Genomic DNA, 24,073 nt, shown 5'->3' on the forward strand with positions numbered 1-24,073 from the left:
CTTCTTTTTTCTTTTTTTTTTGCCTTTCTCTCTCACTCTCATTCATCTGAAACCTTGAAACCGCTTTTATCATTTTTCATAACAATGTCCCAATATCATAAATCGGAGCCCAGGTTCATTTCACACTATGCTCAGCATGATTTTGCCCGGGGAGGGGGGGACGAGAGAGGGGAGGACAGATATAAGTGGCATCAATCACAGGCTGGTTCATCACTTGGCTCGCCCTCAGACAAACATCGTTTAGCAGGGGGAGCGAAGCTGCTGCTCCCTCACTCGTTGTGTTTACAGCCCGTGTCTGCTTCTCCTCTTTTATCTCCTTTGTGCTTTATCAATTTGAACGACCCTTCTCTTTGTTGCTTTCTTATCTGACCCGGGGGTCATAAAAGTAAACTGTTATCTGCGTTGACAAGCAGACAGCTTTATTTCAGTGTACGACTTAACAGAGGTTTTTTTTTTTTTTCCAGACTCCTCAGTTTAAAGGTCCTGTATTGTATAAAATGAGATGTCCATGTCCTTTTTTCCCTGGCCTCAGCTCTGTATTAGTACTGTGAAAGAATCAAAGCTTCACTCCACATAGAAATTCATCTCATATTCAGAAGCTGAACCTTGAAACAAGTCGTCATGGCATCATTTAATCAGTCAGAAAACATAATTGCCTCGAACTCTTGAGTGAAGCTGCAGTCCAGGAATAGTTGGTTACAAATCGACATGCGGTAATGAACAGTAACATATTCAAAATAAATGAAGCTTAGACATTAGTTAGGGGTGGGAATCATCAGAAGCCCTGCGATACAATCTAAACACCATACTTATCTCATTTTATTGAGATTTGCAGCGATATATTCCAATTTATTGGCATTTTTCAACTGCAAATTGTGTCTCCAAAACTTTGTTAAAGCTGTAGAGCGTAACCTCTGTCGAACCCTGTCAGCGCTTCCACATCATATCTGGCACACATGCATGGATGCAAGCACTGGCAGAAGAAAGATAATAAAAAAAAAGATATGATTTAATCTGTTTGATTTTAAACACAGACGGTGCTTTCCAGATTTCTTTCTCTGGTGCCTCCATCTTTATTTGACCAACTTCTTCTTGCACACTGACTGTCACCTCTGCTGACCTCGCCAGGAGAAAACTCAACAGCACCATCTAATAACGGATGTTTACTCCAGTACCAAAACGTTAAACTCATGTTTGTATTTTATATTTTATAAAAGATTGATACTTGGCGTCCATATATTGATACAATATTGCCATGCAAAATATCACAGGACTATGCTGTATGGATTTTCCCCCCATCCAACATAGTGTTAACACTATGACTCATGACTCATGAGTGGAGCAGCTTTATATTACTCATATGTTAATTTCATCTCCTTCTCCCCCTTCTGAACGCAATATTGAGCCTTGTTAAAATAAAATTTTTGTCTCATGGGTTCATAGAAAATTATCTTTCAATATGAAAATCCAGCAGAAAGAAGTTGGCGTATTTTCCCCGGTAACTTTCTGAATGTCTTCTGATCTGTGAGTGAGATGAACAATCACTGAATTTATTCCATATCTTGACCGCTGACTGATTGAGGCCCAAAAATCCTGATATTCCCCCCTCTTGCTTCACACACACGCACTCTTCTTCTGAGGTGCGGGTCAAGTTTTTTAGCTAACAGCAGGCCTGTTTAACAAAATGCCTCTTTTGCCCTTCTAAGAATCTGTTTTCTGGCTGTGGGCTTTCTGAATCGTTTCATAGGTCAGTGCTTTTCCAGCCGTCTCGACTTCAAAACATGTTTTTTCTCAGTTTGTAGTTACGCTTGAACCCTTTCATTATCATACGCTGCCACGTTTTTTCCTGTTGGTGATTTGCCTCTCGGGTCTTTTGGCTTCATCCTGATCTCTATTCTGCCACAGCTTTGATACATATTCAGCAGCTTGTTGACTCTTTTGAATAGAAAATAGTCGAAATTTGGTTAAATTTGTGATGTATCATGTCTTGTTTTATTATATCTTCCTTAAGCACTCGATAAAATACGATCTCAGGGTCAGTAACTTAATTTTGCTCTCTTAGAAGTAATAATAATTAAGTGAAATAAGCCATACATCACTCCAGTCTCTCCTTGCCCCGTGGATGACCTTGTAAGTAAATGACATGGGGGGGGTAATTACACCTGCACAGCCTACACAACATACAATAAAGTCTAATTATCTCAGTGTTTTCTAAGTGGATTTGATCTAAAGATGGTGAGAAACAAAGTCAAAGTCCCGAGGACGGCAGACAGTTCGTTAAAAGTCCTTTTATTGGCAATGACTGATGCTTCCATCCAAGGCCGGCCGGCTGTGTGTGTGTGTGTCTCTGTGTGTGTGTGTGTGTGTGTGCTGGAAACTGGACTGTGTAAATGGCGCTTCCTCCGCCGCCTCTGCTGGCTAATTGAAAATGTATTTATTCCTCTGAATTAACGCCAGCTCCCAGCTTTTCCCTCCCTCCAATGTTGAGAAGATTGGCTGTGAGCGTTTAACTTTGTCCGTCCACTTAACGAGTGAAATGGTTTTTAAAAAAAAAGAAGAAGAAAAAGAAATCCTCATTGCTATGGGTTTATGTCGACTTGATTAAGTGGCCGACTTTGAAGTGCCAGAGTTCGATTTCCGCACATGTGCCGGCGTTTTCTCCCCCAAGAGAGAGAGAGAGGAGGGGGGGCTTTACTGGGGCAGAGCGGAACAAGATGTTGTGTGATGTCGGTCCATTTCAGCCGAGCAAATTTACTTGGTAATTGCCTCTTCTGTGTTCTTCCCTCTCCACTGTCGGAACGAGAGGAGCAGCTCCAGACATCCTTGTGTTGACCTTGTGTGTTTTACACTTTCAGACATTTTCATGATAAACATTTTCCCATTGATATGCGACACCCCCGCCCCCTCCCCTCCCTTCCTCCTTTTATCATCCTCATCCCCCCTGCGCTTCCTGCAATATATTAACCGGGGCGAGCTGGCACGAGGTGCAGAGTGGAACAGATGTCATTATGCATGCTTCTGTAGATTAGTTAATCACAGGCACCACCTGGGTGTGCTGATTGCTATTAATCCACTATTGTAATTGAAAATTAGGGGTTGCACCACAAAAAAAAAAAACATGCCGCCTCTCCGTCGGCCCTGATGGATCCCTCACATGCCTGCGTCCTGACAGATTGTCATTCACACCGAGAGTGGTGGTACAACATCAGCCCCTGAGGTACGGAGCTGTGGAGAGGCTTCACTCAGAACTGACATAATTGTGATGAAGACTTCCACTGATTGCTCCGCCGGTGGTGGTGCTCGTCGATCTCTACGGCCTTGCAGAAGCTGAACCGTGCCGTGCCACGGTGCCCCGTCCTCCGCCGGCTGCCAGCTCTCTGCTCCTTCTGCCATTGATAATCCTCCAGAAATATATTCTCAGGGAAAGCGGATTATCATGCAAAGTGGTATGAATTTTCCTGGCAGTTGTATCTCACAGTTAATTGAATTTATCATTGTCTCTGGGAATATGGGCGAGCATCTTCATTCCCCGTCGTCGCTCTCAACGGGGACGCGTGGCCCCTAATAAAGGGGAACGTCCTGTTTGAGTAATTAGGCCTAATGAATTTGAATTCCCCTCACCTGGGGATTCACGCTGGTAATCTGCTCATCCACCTGTGGTTATGTGTGTAGCTGTGTGTGACTGTGTGTGTGTGTGTGTGTGTTTAACCCACTGTAGATGGTTAATCTGTGTCTATTTGTTTGAATGCGAGCCCAGGATCAACAATCCTTTGCTACTGTTATGTAACCTAATGAAAATACACAAAAATGCAAAGTACATTTTGTACCTTCCTGCCTATAATACACACACACATACACACTACACTTCAATTGTCACAGGAAACTTTAAACATCTCGTCTCTTACAGACTTATTGCCTATGTTTGGGATGCACATCTGTGAAATCCACTGTTCAGTAGCTATAATGAATGAAACGGCACATTTTTAAGCAGCTTTTTGAATTCAAATTGGGTCCCCTGAAATGTCTAGTAATTGATAAAAACAAATTTATAAAAATATCTGAGCTGGCGCATCTTGATTGACGTGCAGTCACATGATCGCGGGGTCGCCAGAAATTTGTGATGTCAAAATAGGGTCACAAGCCAAAAAAGGTTGGGAACCACTGGGCTAACTGAACATACAGGAGACACGACACAGAACACAAACATTAAAGTAGTCCGTGCAAACTACAAAGTGCAAAGTAAGTACATGTGCAGACCCCCACAGACTGTCTCACCACCCTTCCTACAAGCTATTTGAAGTCCCCTAAAGGAACAATGCTGGACAGCTTCAGCCTCTGCTGGAGCATGTTCCAGGTCGGAGGCGCAGCGGATGAGAGCGCGTGGTAGTGGTGGTGGAAGGGGCTTGATACAGATTTCTGCAGGAATTTAACGCAGGTGTGCTACCAGGCCACAGTTTTCCCCCTTTTTCCCCAATTTTTAATGTGGAAGTGGAACACCAGATATGAATGATAGCAGGGTGTTTTTATATAGCCTGGAGAGGAGCTTTAAGAAGAAACCTCTTGTCAACGCCACAGCAGGTGCCCTGAGTTCCTGCTGTAGATCTGAAATTTACAAGTACACCAAGGTGGTATCAGCTTTAATAAATCAGATTTGTGTGTGCTTGTGTGTGTGCGCAGCCATCTTTCTCTGCCGTCACGCTCTTCCTCCCTCTTTCTCCACTTCCTCCAGCACCACCCGCAACTTTTCACAGCACTCGACAAATCGGAGCAGAGCAAAGACACACTTCTGCACGTTAGATGGTGAGAGGCTTTCAGCTGTCAAAAGAAACCTAGAGGAGTGTGTGTTTGTGTGTGTGTGTGTGAGAGGAGAGCACAAAAGAGGCCACGAGTGTTTCCGTCTGAATTCATTGAACTCGAGCTTGTGCAGGGGGCGTTGAAGATGGACACGAGTACACCTACAGTACTACATACACAAACAAACTTTGTAGACCGTCTCTGACTTCGTCTCTTCTCCTCCTCCTCCTTCTCCTCCTCCTCTTTCTCCTCCTACCTTCACCTTGTTGACCTTGAGAAAATGAAGACACAGCAGAACATGTCTTATTGTTATTTTACTCCCCCATTGTTTGACAGTGAAGCACATCTCAGGTTGGCTGTATCAGCAAAAAAAAAGCATCCAGGATAATTATCATGGAGTGAGTCAGTGGGAGTGAGTCAATATGTTTGTGGTCAGGGGTGATCACGTCCTCAAGCATTTTATTGACATTTTAATATGAAACCGTAACGATATCTCTGTGGATTTGTTCCTGTGTGTGTGTGTGTGTGTGTGTGTGTGTGTGTGTGTGTGTGTGTGTGTGTGTGTGTGTGTTGGGGTGTCGTGTTTCGGTTGATGCTGCTCCACTGAATCAGGCGTTTACTCACAGATCTGGCTCAGGCCCCGTGAGCCCAATTCTTTGGGCGTGATTGAAACCAGCCGGTTAACCTCTCGAGGGGGGGTTGGGGGGCGGCCGATCCTTTTTGTTTGTGTGTGTGTGTGTGTGTGTGTGTGTGTGTGTGTGTGTGTGTGTGTGTGTGTGTGTGTGTGTGTGTGTGTGTGTGTGTGTGTGTGTGTGTGTGTGTGTGTGTGTGTGTGTGTGTGTGTGTGTGTGTGTGTGTGACTGCCTGCCAGTATGAATGAGAGCAAATCTGTTGTGAGTCAGATGTAACCATCACACATGGAAGGAATCAGTCTTAACACAATCCCTCTTCCTCCTCCACCTCCTCCTCCTCCTCCTCTGACGGAGGGCTCCGGCGTGCTATCTCTCTGACATCATACTAATAACAAAGACCTATGGATCAGCGGGGAGAAGACTCGCCTCTATTAAATCAGCTCTGACTGGATCGGTCCCCGAGCAGCGCAACGCCATGACTCACCTTCTCAGGCGGCGTGTCATTACTGCCGTTCTCTCCGTGCAGCTCTGACAGAAAGCCCCTTATATTTAAAAAAAATGCTAATAGGAATAAGATGTGTGAAGATGTTTGGCTTTGGATGTGACAGATGTGTACGTTTTTCTTCCAGCGTATAGTCACAGCCTGTTTTTTTTTTTCTGTAGCACTGCAATGCACCCTGCAGGGAGCGGTTTGAATACACATTTGCAGAATTGCATTTATGCATATGTCTCCGTCTGACACTTACATATGAACACGTACAACACAGATACACACGCACGCTGTGATCCCTCCACACGCTGCAGTGTTTATATATACACATATAGTGCTGTGCATACGTTTTAGGCAGGTGTGAAAAAATGCTGTTAAGTCAGAATGCTTATCCATCATGCAATACCATCAGTGAGGCATCTAAATGGATGGATGGATGGATGGATGGATGGATGGATGGATGGATGGATGGATGGATGGATGGATGGATGGATGGATAGATGGATAGATAGATAGATAGATAGATAGATAGATAGATAGATAGATAGATAGATAGATATGATGCTGTTTTGAAGGCAAAGGGTCGTCACATCAAATATTGATTTGATTTAGGATTACCATCTTTTTATTCACTGCATTTTGTTAATTGATGAAAAAAAAATTAACACTTCGATCTTTGAAAGCTTTCAGCTTTTTTTCCTATACCTGCCTAAAACCTTTGCACAGTACTGTAGGCTATATACGTATATATATATATATATATATATATATGTAGGCTGTTGGCTGACTCAGTCAAACCTCATTTCTGACCGTCTCATAGCGGCAGGCGAGCACACAGATGCTCATTTCGATTCGCTCCACTTCACCTCCCCTCCCCTCTCCTCTCCTCCACTCCGCCTTGCCCTCCTCCGTCAGTCCATCGGTCATGTGGAAGAATTATTTATTAAACATAACTTAACGTCTGCTGTGTACCAGCAGAAAGAATACAAATTTCTGTCATCACAGGGCGCCTCTGAAAAAACAGCTTGAGGTAAATATTCAGTTGACATTCAGTGGCTGTAGAAGAGGGGATTTTTTTCTGTTTTTTTTTTTTTTTTTTGCCTCTGATTCTCCTTCGTATCTGCTCTCTGGCGTCTGGCCGGTGAAGCCTTTTCATCTGCTGTGAGTGACTGATGTGGCTGGCCCTCTCCTCCCCGGCTTATTGAGAAGCGCCTTGTGTGTGTGAGCCTTCAAAGAGATCCCAGATAAATCACGGACTAAATGTCAGTATCCAGTGGCCAAACAATGTCCAAAGGCTGCATCAAGATACAGTCATGTGATGTGAGACAAACGCAGGGCTGAGATGACCCAGTCTGGTCTGCTGACTCATTCCACTGATAGGCCGGTTTCCTGTTAGAGCAACCACAACATGATGGATGGGTGTAATGTAGGAAAGTGGTTTCTCTTCATGCCCACCATCCTGCCTGACCTTCTGCAGATGGACAACAGAGATCAGCCTGTGACTCTGTGTGTGTGTGTGTTTGTGCATGTGTGAGATGTTGAATAGGACGTTCCCTGAGTCTGAAAAAGCTTTTTTTAGCTGCACCCAGTGGTGAGGCCACATGTGGAGACAGGAGAGTGAAGGACCAGCCAAGGCCCTGGGTGCTGAGGTCATACAGGTGCATCTCAATGAAGTAGAATATGGCTGAGGTCAGCAGTCTTCTTCTTGAACTGAACCAGACTAAGAGACCATTTAAAGGTTCAGAAACCTTTAGTGAACTTTTTCACTATATTCTAAGTTGTTGAGATGCTGAATTTGGGGTTTTCTTCTTTTTTTATCCAATATTTTATTCATTTTTAAACAGACACAGAACAGAAAACATACATGACAGCAGAGGTAAGTAAAAACATATCACATAGACTGAATGACATACTGTATAGGAAGAGAGCCAAATAAAGAATAAAAATACCGGTAGAAATAAAACAAACACAAGAATAACAACACTATAATGGACCTTACATGGAAAGTTCTTAGAGAGTTTACAGTTTAGACATTATACATAGAACAGGGAGTGTGCAGCCATATCAATAAAACAAAATCAACACTTGAGAGCATTAGGGAGATACAGAGGTTCAACGGGGGTGGAATTTGGGGTTTTCATTAAATATAAGCCATAATCATTACAAGTAAAAGAAATAAAGACATGAAATATTTCAGTCTGTGTGTAATGAATCTATATAATACATACGTTTCACTATTTGGATTGAACTACTGGGATAAATTAACTTTTTCAATGATATTCTCATTTATTGAGATGCATCTGTATTAGTCATAGTATATTAAGTCTTGATCTGATTGCATTGACTGCTGTGTTTTATCTGTTTTTAAATATTATTTTCTTAAACTCACCGTAACATTGACTTTTTATACTTGTTCTGGAGCTTTTGATCGTATCACATAATCTTCTTCAGCAGATGCAGTTTTTGTCAAGTTGTCAAAGAATTTCACAGTAAATGTTTTTACTGTTTTATTTGTGGCTCATTGAGATGGAAGTTTCATACTTTACCTTTGCAAACAACAGTTGATAAAACGATCTCCTCTTTATCTCGTGCTTTCTCATCGTGCTTGGATTACATGAAGATGGATTTGAAAGATTTAAACATCGGGAGTTTCAGGACAAACTTCATCATCTCAGAGTGATTGTGCGATTTGATCTAAAGCACCAGAGAAGTTACTAATTAGACCATAGTTGGGATTTTGGTGAAGTGCTGTGTGCAGATTCACTGCAGCAGGTCGATTGCCTACAACATGTTGTGGTTTTGACATCAATACAAATTTTAATCTGCAACCATAATGTAAGGTCAGCCTATCGTAGTTTTAGCAGGAGTCTGTCTCTCTGAAGTTACATGTCTGGTGCTTCTCCGATATTATATGATTAATTAAAGATGCCAAAGAAAAAAAGCACATCTCAACCCTCTAGGCCTCTCTGCCCAACCAATAGTCTGAAACACTTCAGTCAGAATACTAAAACACAGAGCGGAGTCTGAACCCTCCTCCTATAAAAGACCATCCACCGGTCGGTGAGTTTAGCTGCGATAATTAATCGACTAATCGATGATCCTGCTAATTGTTTCAGCGCTCTGTGTGTGTGCAGATATAACCGTGGTGTGTGTGTGAGTGTGTGCATATATCCATGGGGTGCGGATCAAGGATGGCGTCAGCAGCATCTGGGTCGGCCCGGCAACAAGAGCTGCACACATCAAACCAGCTGCAGCTCTTCACACACACACACACACACACACACACACACACACACACACACACACACACACACACACACACACACACACACACACACATATGTAAAGCCACACCATCACATGTCCAGAGCTAATACCTCAGTCACACTCTGGCCTGTGTAAATCTCTCCTGTCACTTTTCATGCTCAGTTGTGCCACATTGTCACCATCACGTTAAATTTTCACTAGCTGATATCTAACAGCGTCTTCAGAGCTCACAGCATCTTTCTTTTTTTTTTTTTTTTGGGTCAAATGTTAGAAATGTTTATATGTGTGTGTGTGAGAGAGAGATAGATAGAAAGAGGGAGGGGGGAATAAAGGATAGAGAGGCTTTGGTGTCCCCTGGGGTTCTCTTTGATGCATCGGGCGGCATATTGTCAGTGACAGCCCAAGTTATTGAGGCTAAGGGCGCATTACTTTACTTGCTCTGCAGAACCGTAATCCACGGGGTGGCAGCGGCTGCTCCGTTAGCGAGGAGTCAAACTGTGGCGCCGCTGCTTACTGGCTCTCCTCACAACTCAAAGAAAACAGGGGCGTTGGCCATGTTTTTGTTTTTCCTCCTATAGGTTTGACCCCTGAAATTAAATCTGCTGTTAATGGGATGGTCTTATTTAAAGGGATAGTTCAACATTTTGGCAAATTGTCCCATTGCATAATCCCTATAGTCATAGCAGTAGGTTCGTTACCTTTAATTGTCGGTGCAAGCTATTTTTAGAACGGCGGAGCAGAGCTGTGAGCTGCTCAGAGCTACGCTACGGAGGATAATGGGATTTCTTGGTTTCCCTCATCAAACTCATCAAATATACAATCCAACAACTCCAAAACGCTCTGGTGATCAAGTTGTCCACCAGAGCATGGACAACTTGAGTGTGGACAATTCATGCACAACCGCTGATGCGCGTTGCCTTCAGGGACAGTTTTTCAGGAAGCTGTCTCTGTATTTACCTCTAAAACAACTCAGTCTTGTAACGTTCTGTTATTATCTCATAGCGTGGTGAATGTGCAGGTCACAACTTGTCCACCAGAGCGTTTTGGAGTTGTTGGATTGTGTATTTGATGAGTTTGATGAGGGAAACCAAGATATCACATTAGCCTCCATAGCGTAGCTCTGAGCAGCTCGCGACTCTGCTCCGCCGTTCTAAAAATAGCTTGCACCAACAATTAACAACAACAACAAACCTACTCCTAAAACTATAGGAATCATGGCAATGGGCCAATTTGCCAAAATGTTGAACTATCCCTTTAAAGATGCTGCATGTATACGGATCCTCTCTCTGATTCATCTCTTCCCATTTCACCTCTTGCATCCTCCCTCTCCATACAATGGCAGGTAAAGATCTCTCCATCATGGAGACAGGGTTGCATCAGTCTTTGATCCGTCCGTCTTGAAAGCTATCAAGTTTGTGTGTGTGTGTATCTTTGTGTGTGGATGGATGGCAACGTGTTTTCAATGATGCACACACAGTGTGGAGGGGAGCTCCTTCTTCTCTGCCTCCCATCCAAAAAGATCAGCCAGATGAGCACACACACACACACACATGCACACACACTAAACTCTGCTGCATTATGTTAGTATTTTATCCGGTCATTTTATCTGGTGTATTCCTCACACGGGAGCTAACCTCGCTGTTAGAGGTTTAGAGCTTTGCGTTTTAGAGTGGATTAGAGCTTCTGGGACGTCGGCGCCTGGAGATGAAAGGGAAACCAGTAGCTTAAAAAGACAGGTGCGAAAGCCTAAAGATACCTTGTTAAAAAAAATCTTCCTCTTTTCATCCTCTCTCCTCTCTCTGCTTTTCTTATCTCGTCTTTTGCCTTGGTTGTAATTCTGGAAATGCTTGTGTAAGCAGCAGTGCCCTCAGCAGAACTGGACAACAGAGGTTTTTCCGCGGCCTGTTAGACTCTGTCTCGCTGTAATGACCTGCTTTTTTTGTTACTGTCTTCTGTTGTTGCAGTGGCGCTCTGAGTGGCAGCTCCCGCACTGTGGGACCGGTCTCACAGACTGTGGAGAGTGTGCATGGCAAAACAGCACAGAACAGAACAGACTGCAGAGGTGGTCGGTCCACGAGCGAAGTGAATCATTAGTGTGTCACTGACAAAATCTGTAGCTGTAGTCAGAGAGTATGTGACAACTCTCTTCCCACTGGGATTCACCGCACTGGGCTCCGACGGACGGCAAATTTCACAGTAGTTGTGGAGAGATTTCACTGAAAAACCTCGAGCTCATGGTGAGGAAAGAAAAGAGAAGTCGTCAGGCTGCATCCTCAGGGAACAATGAATTTTTCTACAAAATATTGTGCCACTCCACTTTGTAGATCACACATTGCATACTGAGAAACAGTGGTTGTAAGATAGATTTTTTATTGTCCCATAGGGAAACATTTTCTTAACAGGTGTTACAAGAGGCATATATATATAGGCATATATACGTTGTGTTAGTAAAGTGAGGACACACCGTTGAACGTTAGGCAAAAAGTGCCATGTTTACTTACTAACTAACTTTTTTTTACTAACTTTTCAGTTGCTTCTCTACAGCCTCTAAGCGCCAAAAGTGAAAACACCAAAACAACAGGGCACATACCAACACTTACTCAACACAAACACAACAATATATATGCCTATGCCTATGCCTATGTGAATATATATATATATATATACAGTATATGTATATATATATGAATATACACATATATGTTGTTGGTCAACCTTTTTTTACCAGTTGTACCAATACTAGACAGGCCGGATTTATGGCAATGGGCTAATTTGCCAGATATGTATATATTATACAACCCATTGGGGCTTTTGAATCCGGCCCGTCTACTATTGGTACAACTCGTTAAAAAAAAAAAAGGGTGAGCAACAACACTACTCCCATTATTTATATTAGTTCACACAAACACTCTGCATCCACCTGATACTGGCCCGGCCGTCAAACTTTAATACTCGTTGTGGCCCCGAGCCAAAAAGTTTGCCCTTCTCTGTCAGCCACTGTTTATCTAGCTGTACCAGCACGGTGGTTTGAAATTAGCATCAATAAAATGACTCACAATACATAATACAAGTTAATTCAATTGTTGGGCAAAAAAGTAATTAATAACTTTACTAGTTAGTCAATTCCCTCAAAAAACAAACAAACAAAAACAACCTCTGGCAGGACAGCAGGGCGGGCCGACACTGTGTAGCCCAGGACAGGTGCTATGGTAATGTCTAGTCACTTGTGCTTGTTGTAACTTTTTTAGAAATAATAACTCATTACATCACTCTGTTACTAAAAAAAGTAATCAAATTACAGTAACGCATTACCAAATTAGCGCTTTGCTGTACAGCTAACTCAAACTTCAACAGTATCAGTACTAATCAAAATATAGACTTGGTCCAGAAGATGAAGAAGAGTTTCTTACCTGAAGATTGGTGTTTTGGCTTTAAAACCTGCACAGATTCACATGCAAAGTCAGAGAGGAAGTGAAATTGACTCCAGTGCTGTCCCTGGTTGGTGAAAGTGATGCTCCTACAACTGTCCCTTTGTTACAACCTGCTGCTGGTGGCTGTATACCACAGGAAGAGTGTGTGGTGTTTTGTCCTTGGTGGTGGTGGGAGTGTCCACTGAGCTGCAGAGGACCCAGCAGATTGCAGCAGGGCAGATAGCAGGACATGGACACAGGGTGAAGGATAAGTTAATGTCATGATGTGTCGGTCTGCTCCACGTTCCACCACAGGAACAGAGCTGTGCTGCTGCGACTGTCGCTTCACCTTCATCCTGCAGCAAAGAATCCAAAACCATCATCACCACCACCGTTACCCCACCTCCATTCCATCGTTTTTGTTAATTGTCTTCCTCTGAGCCACAATAGGATTAAAAGAAAGGACAATTTCAAGGTCATTTATCACTTGAAAGCTTTCGTTACGTGCCTTCACACCGCTCGCCTCTCGGTGCATTTATTTATTAAACCCACCACCAAAACACACCGGCTTGGTTGCTCTGAAGTTGTGATACCGTAAACACACATACTCCTATGTATCAACAGAAAAGGTGTGTCCTATTAAACGAGCCAAGAATTCACTAGGCCAGTTTTTTATCTCCAACATGTAACTAATGGATATTTAGTACAGTCGGCCAACAATAGCAGGCGAAGCCATCCGGAGCCAAGAACGTATCTCTGAATACTGAGTGCTTTGGGACGCCATCTGCGTCTGTTGCCAAACGCGCCGATGATTATCACATTGACTATAATAAGCCCACAACATTAAGCCTGCATGCAATGTGTAGCGAGACCATTCCTTTCAATTACACACTAAAAAAGAGGTGTTGTTGTGCCAGCAGTGTGGGGATGACTCCATTGTTTTTGTGGGACAGCGAGCTCAAAATAGCCTCATGAAGAGTCACTTCTTCTCTGTAGCACCTCATCCTTCTTCTGTGTTATTGATGGTAGTGTCACGCTTACGGCTTATGAATTCAGCAGATGTTGAAAACTTTTATGGTTTAAAATCACTTGAGACAAATATATTTTATATATATATAAAGCAACGATACAAGTGGAAAAAGATCTGGTCTCCTGTGAAGAGTCTTTCAGCCGGATCATTAGCCGTTTTATCGCTGAAACACACAGCTTGTGCAGACTGACCTTACGTTGAGATATAGAGTCCAACTAATTGGATTTCAAGAGAGATGTATCTAACCTGAAGAACGGAGGGGGGAAAAAAAGAGCGGGGTGATTGGGACATTGATTTCCTTCATGTAACTTTTTTTTTTTTTTTTTTTTTTTTTTATCCCAAAGCCTTCATCCATCTGCAATTAATCTCTTGGGCTCGGCAGCCGCTAATTGACTTCACGCCGACCGACTCACTCCCTTTTTCGCCGGCCAATTACAGCTCTCGGCTTAAAGATCGGTCCTAAGAGCAACAGAGCTTGTCTCAGATGGGAAATACACTCCACAGCTCTCCTGGTTTTCAAAGAGGAGGTGTTTAAGGGAAGGTTGCATGCAGCACCTCCACCACCACCACCACCATCACTTTCAGGAAGTCCAACACGTATCTGCTGCTCCTTCTACCACAACTATTGACCTTATTGGTCTTTTTGCCATTGGACAGAGAAAGCGAAGGAGGTGGGTTTCCCTCAGATATTTCATGGAGTTGTCGATTCCCACGTCTCCCTGCCTGTCATACAGAGTGAGGCAGGACATAATGTTGCCCCGAGTTGCCAAATGAACCTAACAAGGTGGTAATTAGCAGATGGTGGGGGCTTCTAGAACTGCTCTACTGTCAGAGAATTGCCTCATTAGACGCCCACTGACACCCCTGCTGGTAACATCTCTGCATTGCTCGCGCGCTCATTTAGGAAAAGCATTGTATCCAACGAGAAAAAAAAAAGCCCATTGTTATTTAACTGCTTGTTTGCCGGCTGGCCCGGGTAAATATCTGCGGTGATAGTCGATTGTTTTGGCCTCGGCGAAAGTGAGGATGTGCTGCTGTGCCAAGAAATGAGCTGAGCTGCAGGGATTTAGGAGAAGGCAGGTCTCTTCTTTTGCTTTTGGTTCTCGTGCCAAACTCATGCAGCAGCACAGATTCTGGTGGTTTTCAGCTGAGTGCTCAGTATTTAGTGTTCGAGATTATCTGACACAAAGTTTCAGCAGGTCAGTGTTTTCCTGAGGGGCTTGGATTATGCTCATGTTGGGTCGGTGCAAAACTTTTGGTTGCAACTCAAAACCCCATCGATTTGATAGATCGCCATGAAACTAATAAGTATTTATGGTCCCCAAAAGATGAAGCCAAATGTCTGTGGTGATTCCCTGAGTGGCTCCATCAGTGAAATACCTCATTAACTACTGTCTGGATTGTCATTAAACACAGATTCCATGGTGAAGCCAACCAGTTATGGTGAATTCATGACTTTTCTCCAGGTTTTTGTTTGTTATTATTATTATTATTATTAGGGAAATGCCTCTTAAACTATTGGATGGAGTTCTATTACATTTGATCCACACATTGACAAGCTTGAGATGTAAAGTTTGGTAATGGCTTCACTTTTATGATTGTGGCTCCATCAGATCAACAACCTCAGCTGTGCTTTGTATTTAGTGCTAATCATCAGATCTTAGCATGCTAACATGCTGCTAAACATTAAAGACAACATAAAATGTATTTTCCGGCTTTAATCCTCATGTTGATTGTTTATTTATCTGCTAATATTTGCAGAATCCATATCAGAAAGCTGCAAGCTGCTCACAGCTATGCTACTGAGGCTAATGGGATTTCTTGATTTCCCTCATCAAACTCATCAAATACACAATCCAACAACTCCAAAACGCTCTGGTGGACAAGTTGTGACCTGCACATTCACCACACTAATAACGGAACATTACCAGACAGAGTTGTTTTAAAGGCAAATTCATGCAAAACCACTGATGCACGTTGCCTTCAGGGACAGTTTTTCAGCAAGCAGTCTCTGAATTTACCTCTAAAACAACTCTGTCTCATAACATTCCATTATTATCTCATAGCGTGGTGAATGTGCAGGTCACAACTTGTCCACCAGAGCATTTTGGAGTTGTTGGATTGTGTATTTGATGAGTTTGATGAGGGGAAACCAAGAAATCCCATTAGCCTCCGTAGCGTAGCTCTGAACAGCTGGCAGATCTGCTCCGCCGTTCTAAAAATAGCTTCCAAGGTAACGAACCTACTGCTATGACTATAGCGATTATGGCAATGGGCCAATTTGCCAAAATGTTGAAGTATCCCTTTAGCATACAGTCAATGTGATTGGCTACTGTAGACAGCAATCAAATATCTATGACATGTCCCTTTGTATTTTTACCAGAAACACGTAATCATGCAGAACTGCACAGGTGTTTCAGGACATCTTTAAACCTGCTAAAGGTGAACGTGTTAGCATTTAGCTCAACACATATTGGTGCAGCTGCACTGAGCTGCCAACATGACTGTAGACTACTGAATTTATTTTCACTCATTTTTGCTGCAATTTGTCCAAAAGAATCTGATGCTCATACATAAAACCAAATAACTGTGGACATTTTAAACACTTTCTTGTGCAGCGGACTTTCATGTTTTATCACAGTTGTTTTGTAGCAGCAGCAGCAGCAGCAGAACTGAGGCTCTTGTCGGCTCTTTTGGCTCAAAAACAACTTGTCTCTCAATGAAAAGACTTTTTTTTTTTTTTAACAAAGCACAGTTTTTGACATCAGTTACTGAAAAGTGACAGATGGTAAGGTGAGCTGAGAGTAGCAGTTTCCCACGGCAGATACCAAAATGTAAGTGTCCAAAGGGACTGTGTGTTTGTGTGTGTGTTTGTGTTACATCCCACATACAGTGTTTCTTTTTTTTATTCTGAGGGTCTTTTATTATTGATCTGAGTAAGGCCTCTCATCCTCCATATGTTGTGAGAGTGAAAACTAATGTCAGATTTAGACGGAGCGAACGGTTTGGTTTTTATTAGCCTTTATCTCCACTGATCTGCAAGGCAGGAGGCAGGCAGGCAGATAAGGGCGGCGGCAGCAGCGGCGGCGGCGTCAATGACAGGTTGCTGCACACATCACTTGAAAGCAGAGGCTTGTGATATGAGAGAAAACAAAAGGTTAAGTGGCTAGCTGTGCAAAAAGGGAAAGGGGATGGGTGGTGGTGGAGGGAGGGTGGGAAGGTAGATGGCTACTCAGACAGCGATCTCAGACAACACAGGTGTGAGTGGCCCTGTGGGGATCTGCCAGGACTGATGAATCTCCACAGCTCAGGAGGCGAAGAGTCGGGAGGGAGAGTCAGAGATGGAGCGATAGAATAATGATGAAAGGGGCAGGAGGAGAGGAGGAGGGGGGGGTTGTTCCACGTGCATTCCCATGCATCATCATTACTCCATTCTGCAAACAACCCCCCCTCCTCCTCCTCCTCGCTCCCTCTGTTTTTACTGATTCTCCATCCTTGAACCCCCCTCCTCTCCCCACCACTCCACCCTCCCTCTGTATGAGAGTGTCTAATAGCCAGATGACAAGGCACAAAGGCGGCCATTGTGCCCCGCATGCAGGGCCTGTACTACCAGTGATGTGCTGCCTTGTATCCTAGCGGGATAGCTGAGAGTTGCCCCCCCTCCACCCCCTGCTCTCTTCTTTCTTTCTTTCTCTCTTTTTTTTCTCTTTTCTCTCTCTCCGTCTCTAGAGATATGATGTAGCGCGCTAACACAACCTGACAGGCGGGCCACAAAGGCTGCCCTGTTGGAAGCACTTGAGTGGGAGTTTGCTATGGGCAGGGGAGGTGATTTGCATGTGTTTGCGTGCGTGCGTGCGTGTGTGTGTGTGTGTGTGTGTATGAGAGAGAGATTGATTTTGTTGACCCATTGAAGTATCTACCCCTTCCCCGCAGGAATCCTGGGAATCTGGTGGTAACAATTAGTACCGTCCATTGTCCCCATACACAAACCAGCTGATCTCTTTAGGCAGTGTGTGAAAAATGGGAATCGGGGGGGGAGGCGTTCCCGAGTATGAAGGTAGTTAGAGGTCAGAGTCACCCCAACAACATGGGAACACAGTCCTGACACGGTAGGAGGAGGAGGAGGAGGAGGGGGGAACCATATTGTTATGCTGCATGTGTATGTGCGTATTGGAGGTTTTTCATGTCTCACAGCTTCTGGGAACGTGGACCGCAGGCCTGTGGCTTTCAAGTTGTGATGTGAAGCCAGACCCAGCTTTTTTTTTTTCTTGTTTCCCTCGACATAAATTCCTCACATTCACTGTTGTGCCAGTAACAAAAAAAAAAGTTACATAATGCAGAGCCTTGCTTCTGTTGGCCTGGGCCCCCCCTTCACTTGTACCTCTACCACTGTGTGTCAACTGCTGCACTGTTTCAACTTAAAGAGGAACTACAGTAAGCAGCATTTCCCCCATGGCTATGCTAAATGTGTACCTTAATTAAAAAGCTGCAGAGTAATTGTGATAGTTAACTACATAACTTGCGATTTGTTACGAGTGAGAACGGAGGCTCTCTGCCTTCCACCTGGCGTCTCATGGCTGAAAACCAACCTTATAACATGGCCGCCGCCCCTGTGTCCCAGCTCTCATTTCTGCGGTACAGCGACACAAACTCGCTCTGTAACCATTTATGACAGTTAAGACTACACAAATATACACGTTGTGACATTGTATATGTTATATAACGTTATCCACCGCTCCATGTATTGATTTTTCCCTGGCTTCATTGTAAACAAATGCACACGGCCAGGAGGAGGGTTAGCAAAACAGAGGAAAAGCGACCAGACTTGCATAGTTCCTCTTTAAGTAAAGCAGCAGCAGCAGCACGGCAAAGCAGAAATTGCCAAATCACTCATGCATCCTCTCTCCTGTGGAGGGAAAAAAAAAGCATAAAGTATTGAGAAGCGTTGAACTCCCAGTTAGCAAGAAACTCCATTTGCGGTAATCAAAAGTATTTTTCAGCACCACTTTTTGATGGATGTTAAGAAGGGAGGAGAATCAGCGTCTCCTTAACCAGCTGACATCTCGCGGCTGATCTACAGTCCCAGCGGTCGTCGCTTTTATCCCCTCCGGGGCCGAGAGAGAGAACTTCATTTAATTTACAACATTTTTAAATTAGGCCCCGGCAATAGCTTTTCATTCCCCCAGCAGCCAAGTTTATCCTCTGATACTTCCTGCTTAAAATATATATATATCGCTCATGTTACAGAGCTGAACTCGTGTGGAGAGTGGGATGCGTAGGACGCTTCACACGTTTTAAATTTTTCATCACTTTCACAGTTGGGATGTTTCTCTTTGTTACTATGTAATATGAATATTTCTAATTCACTTGCACTAGTTTGAGAGAGCGAATCTTTTGCATGTATGTGTGTTCATGTGTCTGTGTGTGTGTGTGTGTGTGTGTGTGTGTGTGTGTGTGTGTGTGTGTGAGAGAGAGAGAGAAGGATTGTGTTTATATTGGCAGACAGCAGATTCACACAGATTCGTGTTGAAAAAATATTTAATTTGGGAATCAAAGCGGGTCTGCAGTGACTTTTTTAGTGTGTGCACTTGATCAAAAATTAGAAGTGTGTGACTCACAGGCTGTGAGCTGTGTGGTGTGATCAAATATTCATCAGCAGATTAGCCAACAGCTCGTAGAATCACGCTCACAATAGGAGGGGGGATAAAAAAAAAATAGAAATCATATATTTACAGTCTCTGCAGGTGTCCTGCTGCGAGAGGTGTGTTATCTGACTGACTGATGTTCCCCCTCGCTGGAGTTTAACACAGAGCTCAGCTGGAGTTTGACATCACTCAGACATAGACACACACAACGGCTCCTGCTTGACTTTTTTTTTGAATTATCAACATTTTCTAATCTGGAGAAGCAGGGACGGGATTCAACACTCACCTCAGAGACTGTAGCTATGTTTCCATCCACCTGTCAATCAAATTATCTTACTTACTCAGGCCTTTGTATTGATGAATTGTTTCCACCCTCGTCGTCTGTCTTGGTCCATCTTCTCCAGCTGTTTCCACATCAGTCCCTTCTTGTTGAACTCTTGCTCTGTGCTCTCCCTCTGCCCAGTTTACCTGGGGTCCATGCATGCTAGTGCCTGGTTAGTTACTGTATGGTGGTTTTGTCTCTTGTCAGTTTGTGGGAACAATCCAGCTCCACTCTCTCCTTAACAGCTGTAGCTACTTCTGTTGTTTTTGGTTTGGTTTGTTCCCACAGGTTGATGATGTTAATTATATTTGGCCAAAAGATTCAGAGGATGCATTTTAGGCAGTGGTTAATGAAAATAATCAATGTATAGGTGATGTTGGTGGTGGTTCTCCAGCAGCAGTAGCTATAGTTTTAACACTGGAGTTAGAGTTGAAGATCTTAAAGGAATAGTTCACCAAAAAATGAAATTCATTCAGTCATTATGACTCACCCTCATGCTGATGAATACTCCGGAGTAGTTTTTTATTCCTCAAAGTGCATCTGGAGACCCGGGAGTCCGGTTCGTAGTCCAACATAATCCTTATATAAGAGTCAATAGCGCCCAACACAAAAATGTCCATAAAACTACACAAAAACCTTGTAATCTTCCTCTGTACGGCTCGTCCGCAGCAATCCAAGTGTCCTAAAGGGATACTGTCCAGAATCAGATCTCAAGGAAATTTAAATCGAAAGCAACTGGACTTGGTTATTAGGAAGATGTTTTCCAAGAGGCTTCATCAGTTCATGTTTGCATCTGACCAGGCTGAGACTGGTCAGATGCAAACATAGAGATGAGAGATGAAATGTCTTCCTAGACCTAGACAAATAATCAAGTCCAGTTGCATTCAATTTAAATTTCCTTGAGATAACTACCTGGACAAATGAGAATATTCACAGGCTGATATAGTCCAGAGTTTATTTGAAACTACATCATTTAGGGCATTTTTACTTTGAGGAATGAAAAACTACTCTGGAGTATTAATCAGCATGAGGGTGAGTCACTAATGACAGAATTTCATTTTTTGGTGAACTATTCCTTTAAGCTCGGTTGGTAGTGAGATTTTGAAGGTTGTTCTTGCTTTCCCTATTCTAGTCTTTACATCCTGTTCTGTCCCACCATCCACAGCTCATATGCTTCCCAGCTATGGGAATTTTTCAACCTCTTCCAGTGCCTGGCCTCTGATGGTTATTTGGCCTCATGCTTTTGTTGTTAATCTGCATGATTTTGGTTTTCAGTCCATTTATTTAGAGTCCCACTCATGCTGCAGTTGGGATTTGTCTTGCATCTGCTGGTGACTGTGTAGTGTCATCTAATCAGCAGTCTTTTTATTGTTGGCTGTTCCTTTCATGATCCAGTCGATGCATAGCAGGAAGAGGGAAAACATGTGGAAGGAAACTGTAGCTTGTGGCAGACGTTGACGGCAAACAACAGCACATTTTTAGCTCGAACCATCAGACAAAGTCCAGAGTGATGTTTTATGTAGATGGCGGACCTCGGCGCTCTCTTTCAGTCTCTTTCTGTACGAGGTTAATCGTGTTCGTCCTGCTGAGCGGCTCTGAGGAGAAGCCGCTGGTTCGCGCCGCCTGCGGTGAAACTGACGTCACGTTCAGAGCCCATCCGGCCGTGTGTCCCTTTCTCACAGCTGGAGTCCAGCACAGAGGAAGAGTCCTACCACAGCAAGCACAAGGGACTTCTCTCTGTTCCTTCCTCCTCCTCTTCTTCCTCTCCATCTCTTTTCTTCTGTCACTCTGTCGCTCCAAGGAGAATAGTAAATGTCCCCTTCCTCTTGAAGACGACAGTGCAGCCCCAACACTTTCCTTCAGCTGATGTCGCCGAGAAGCAACTGCCCCAATTTTTGTGTTCCTCTTTGTCATGCATGCGCACATCTGGATTTTAATGAAAGAGCCCAATTAATGTTTCATTACGTCTGACAACTTCACCACCCCACCTCTCGCCACTTATTGTAGCACTCACTTTCTCAGGTAGAAGCAGCAGACACACAGTCCTTTGATTTGGCTTTGCTGTTGGTGGGTCAGTTGACTTTGGTTGCAGGTTGTTTGTTTTTATGAATTTAAATTTCAGAACATCTTTTTAATTGTCTCAGACTCCGGTTGTCAGCGTGGGTGTTGTGTAAATAAGCGCCTTCCTTCCTACGTGATTTAATTGTTGCGCTGACCCAGATTTCTCCTCCTCCTTCTGCTTCTTTCCTCCAGGTAAGGTGTTGAATACTGATTTGCGTCACTACCTCAGTCTGCAGTTTCAGAAGGGCTCCCTGGACCACAAGCTCCAGCAGGTGATCCGGGACAACCTGTACCTCCGCACCATTCCCTGTGAGTAGCCTCTCTCTCTCTCTCTCTCTCTCTCTCTCTCTGTTTGGGCTCTGCTCGCTGACCTCTGACCCCTCCAGATGGAGCCTGGTCTGCTCACATCTGTACAACTACCTGCACCATACCTCTTTTTACCTGCATGAATTTATTATAACATCCCCTTTTTCATTTTTTAAATCCTCCCCAACCCTCCTTTGCTCCTCAGTTCAGCTGATAATATGAATTTCTGATTAGACTTTTCTATTCTGTTCATAATCTCGAAATAATTAGTAAAAGCACCAGTTCCTCTGCTTAATGTGACTCTGATGTCCTAAGAAAACCTGAGCAGACTTTGATATGTCAGGCTGACAGTGAGATATGCTTTAAAACTCCAGGGCTTGTACAAAGGAAATCTGCGTTGGAAGTGAGGGCAATTAGGCGTTGTCTCTGTTTTTATGTTTAATTTAGCAGAAATAAGTTTTGAGACTGAATATAAGAAGTATTGAATTAAGACGGACATGGATTTCTCCGTTTTTCTGCTTTTACTCAAGGTGTTTTTTTAGTCTTTCTGCTTGCAACACTCGAGTCTTTCTTTCTCCCTCTTATGAGTCGTCTACACTGTTTCTTTTAAAGTACATGAATAAATAACCAGGACAAAACAATTTAGTTTTTATACCCCAGTGATTTTAAAATGAACATCAAGGCCAACAGGCGTAAATGAAAGAACAGCTGCGATTCTCTAGGCTGTACAGCTGATTTTTTAAAATTTGTTTTATTCCATTAGCCACTGCTCAAGACGTCGTTTATTATATAAAGCTCAGTGTTTGAAAAGCTCTTATGTCTGACATTTTGCATGGAGGGAAAGTCTTTTAAAAACCTGTTTTGTTGTTGTTATTGTTGTTGTTGTTGTTTTTAAATTAAATAAGGCTTTAATAATTAATTTGAGATAATTACATGATCATCATCATCATCGTCATGTTGAATGAAGCTGCCATTGAAAGTGAGGCCTGAGTGCTGCATAGCCCCTTAATTACAGTATAGAATAGGCTATATAGAGTTAAAACCAACAACATATCAGTCATTGGCTGGTTAAAGGTACCATATGGTGTGAAGTGAGATTTCCATCTCTTTTTTTATTACAGGGCAGGTCCTGGTTCTATAGTAACACTGTGGAAGTATTAAAGCCTCAGTCCACAGAGAAGTGCTCACAGCCTGTATCAGAAACTGAGGCTTAAAACAAGCCGTCAGGACTCTCTGTGACCTTGTGATGTCACAACAAAGCAGTCATCGCCCTCAGTTATGTCCAAACCCCCGCACACCTGAACTCACCACCCAACCTTGGTGTTTCTGAGTGTTTTGCCGAATATCTGCTATATTCATATTGGATCACTCAGGGAGCAGTCAGCCAGATGAGAGGTTAAGATGCTCTTTTCTCATTGGCTGACATAGCGATATAAAACTACATTCAGATGATTTAAAGGTTGAGTCTGGAGGTTTGTTCATTGCAGTTTGTAAACTGGGCCCCTCCTCTCGGGCTCAACTGTGCAGCCTCCTGCCCCAGACAGCAGCAGTTAGTCAGGACTGCAAAGGAAAGGAAATACAGTCCGAGTGAAGTGCTGGAGCGGTGGGCCGATACCCGGCCGTCACTGACAATGGGAGCCTCGAGGGCTCGGCTGTAACGAGCAAGAGGGCCATTGTGGTGAGCTGGGAAGCAGGTGCTAGTAGCGAATGCTAGCCACCACCGCTAGCAGAAGTTAATAATAATAATAATACCTTTATTTGAATAGGGACAGTGCATATTAATGTACAATAGTAAATATGCCAGATTATAACAGTGTAGTTAATTTACATCCGCAGTCCCTAATAAATAAATAAATAAATAAATAAATAAATAAATAAATAAAACACAAATAACAATACACTACATAGAATGAAAACAATTAAAATACAGAAGACAGAATACGACCACCGGTTAGTGGTCGCACACTTGGTTGTTTTTAAGCCACCGCTTAAAGGGATAGTTCACCCTAGAATGATATTTCGCTCATTATCTACTCACCCTCATGTTGACTAAGGGCTGGAAGAAGTTTCGGAGCCCACCGTCCCTTCTCTGAGTTACAGGGGGTCTTAGCGTAGC

The 24,073-nt window shown here is 43.4% G+C and overlaps 1 protein-coding gene across 3 annotated transcripts in view; it reads left to right on the forward strand.

Moving 5' to 3' along the window:
- Positions 1–24,073, forward strand: part of magi3a (membrane associated guanylate kinase, WW and PDZ domain containing 3a) — a 142,047-nt gene that overhangs the window by 65,506 nt on the left and 52,468 nt on the right. For all 3 annotated transcript variants that reach the window (XM_083976174.1, XM_083976176.1, XM_083976175.1), the window contains exon 2: positions 21,844–21,960. In XM_083976174.1, coding sequence (XP_083832300.1) covers positions 21,844–21,960 — 117 coding nt within the window. The remainder of the gene's footprint in view (positions 1–21,843; positions 21,961–24,073) is intronic.

The sequence above is a fragment of the Trachurus trachurus genome (genome assembly GCF_905171665.1).
Source record: "Trachurus trachurus genome assembly, chromosome: 7".
Classification (NCBI taxonomy): domain Eukaryota; kingdom Metazoa; phylum Chordata; class Actinopteri; order Carangiformes; family Carangidae; genus Trachurus; species Trachurus trachurus.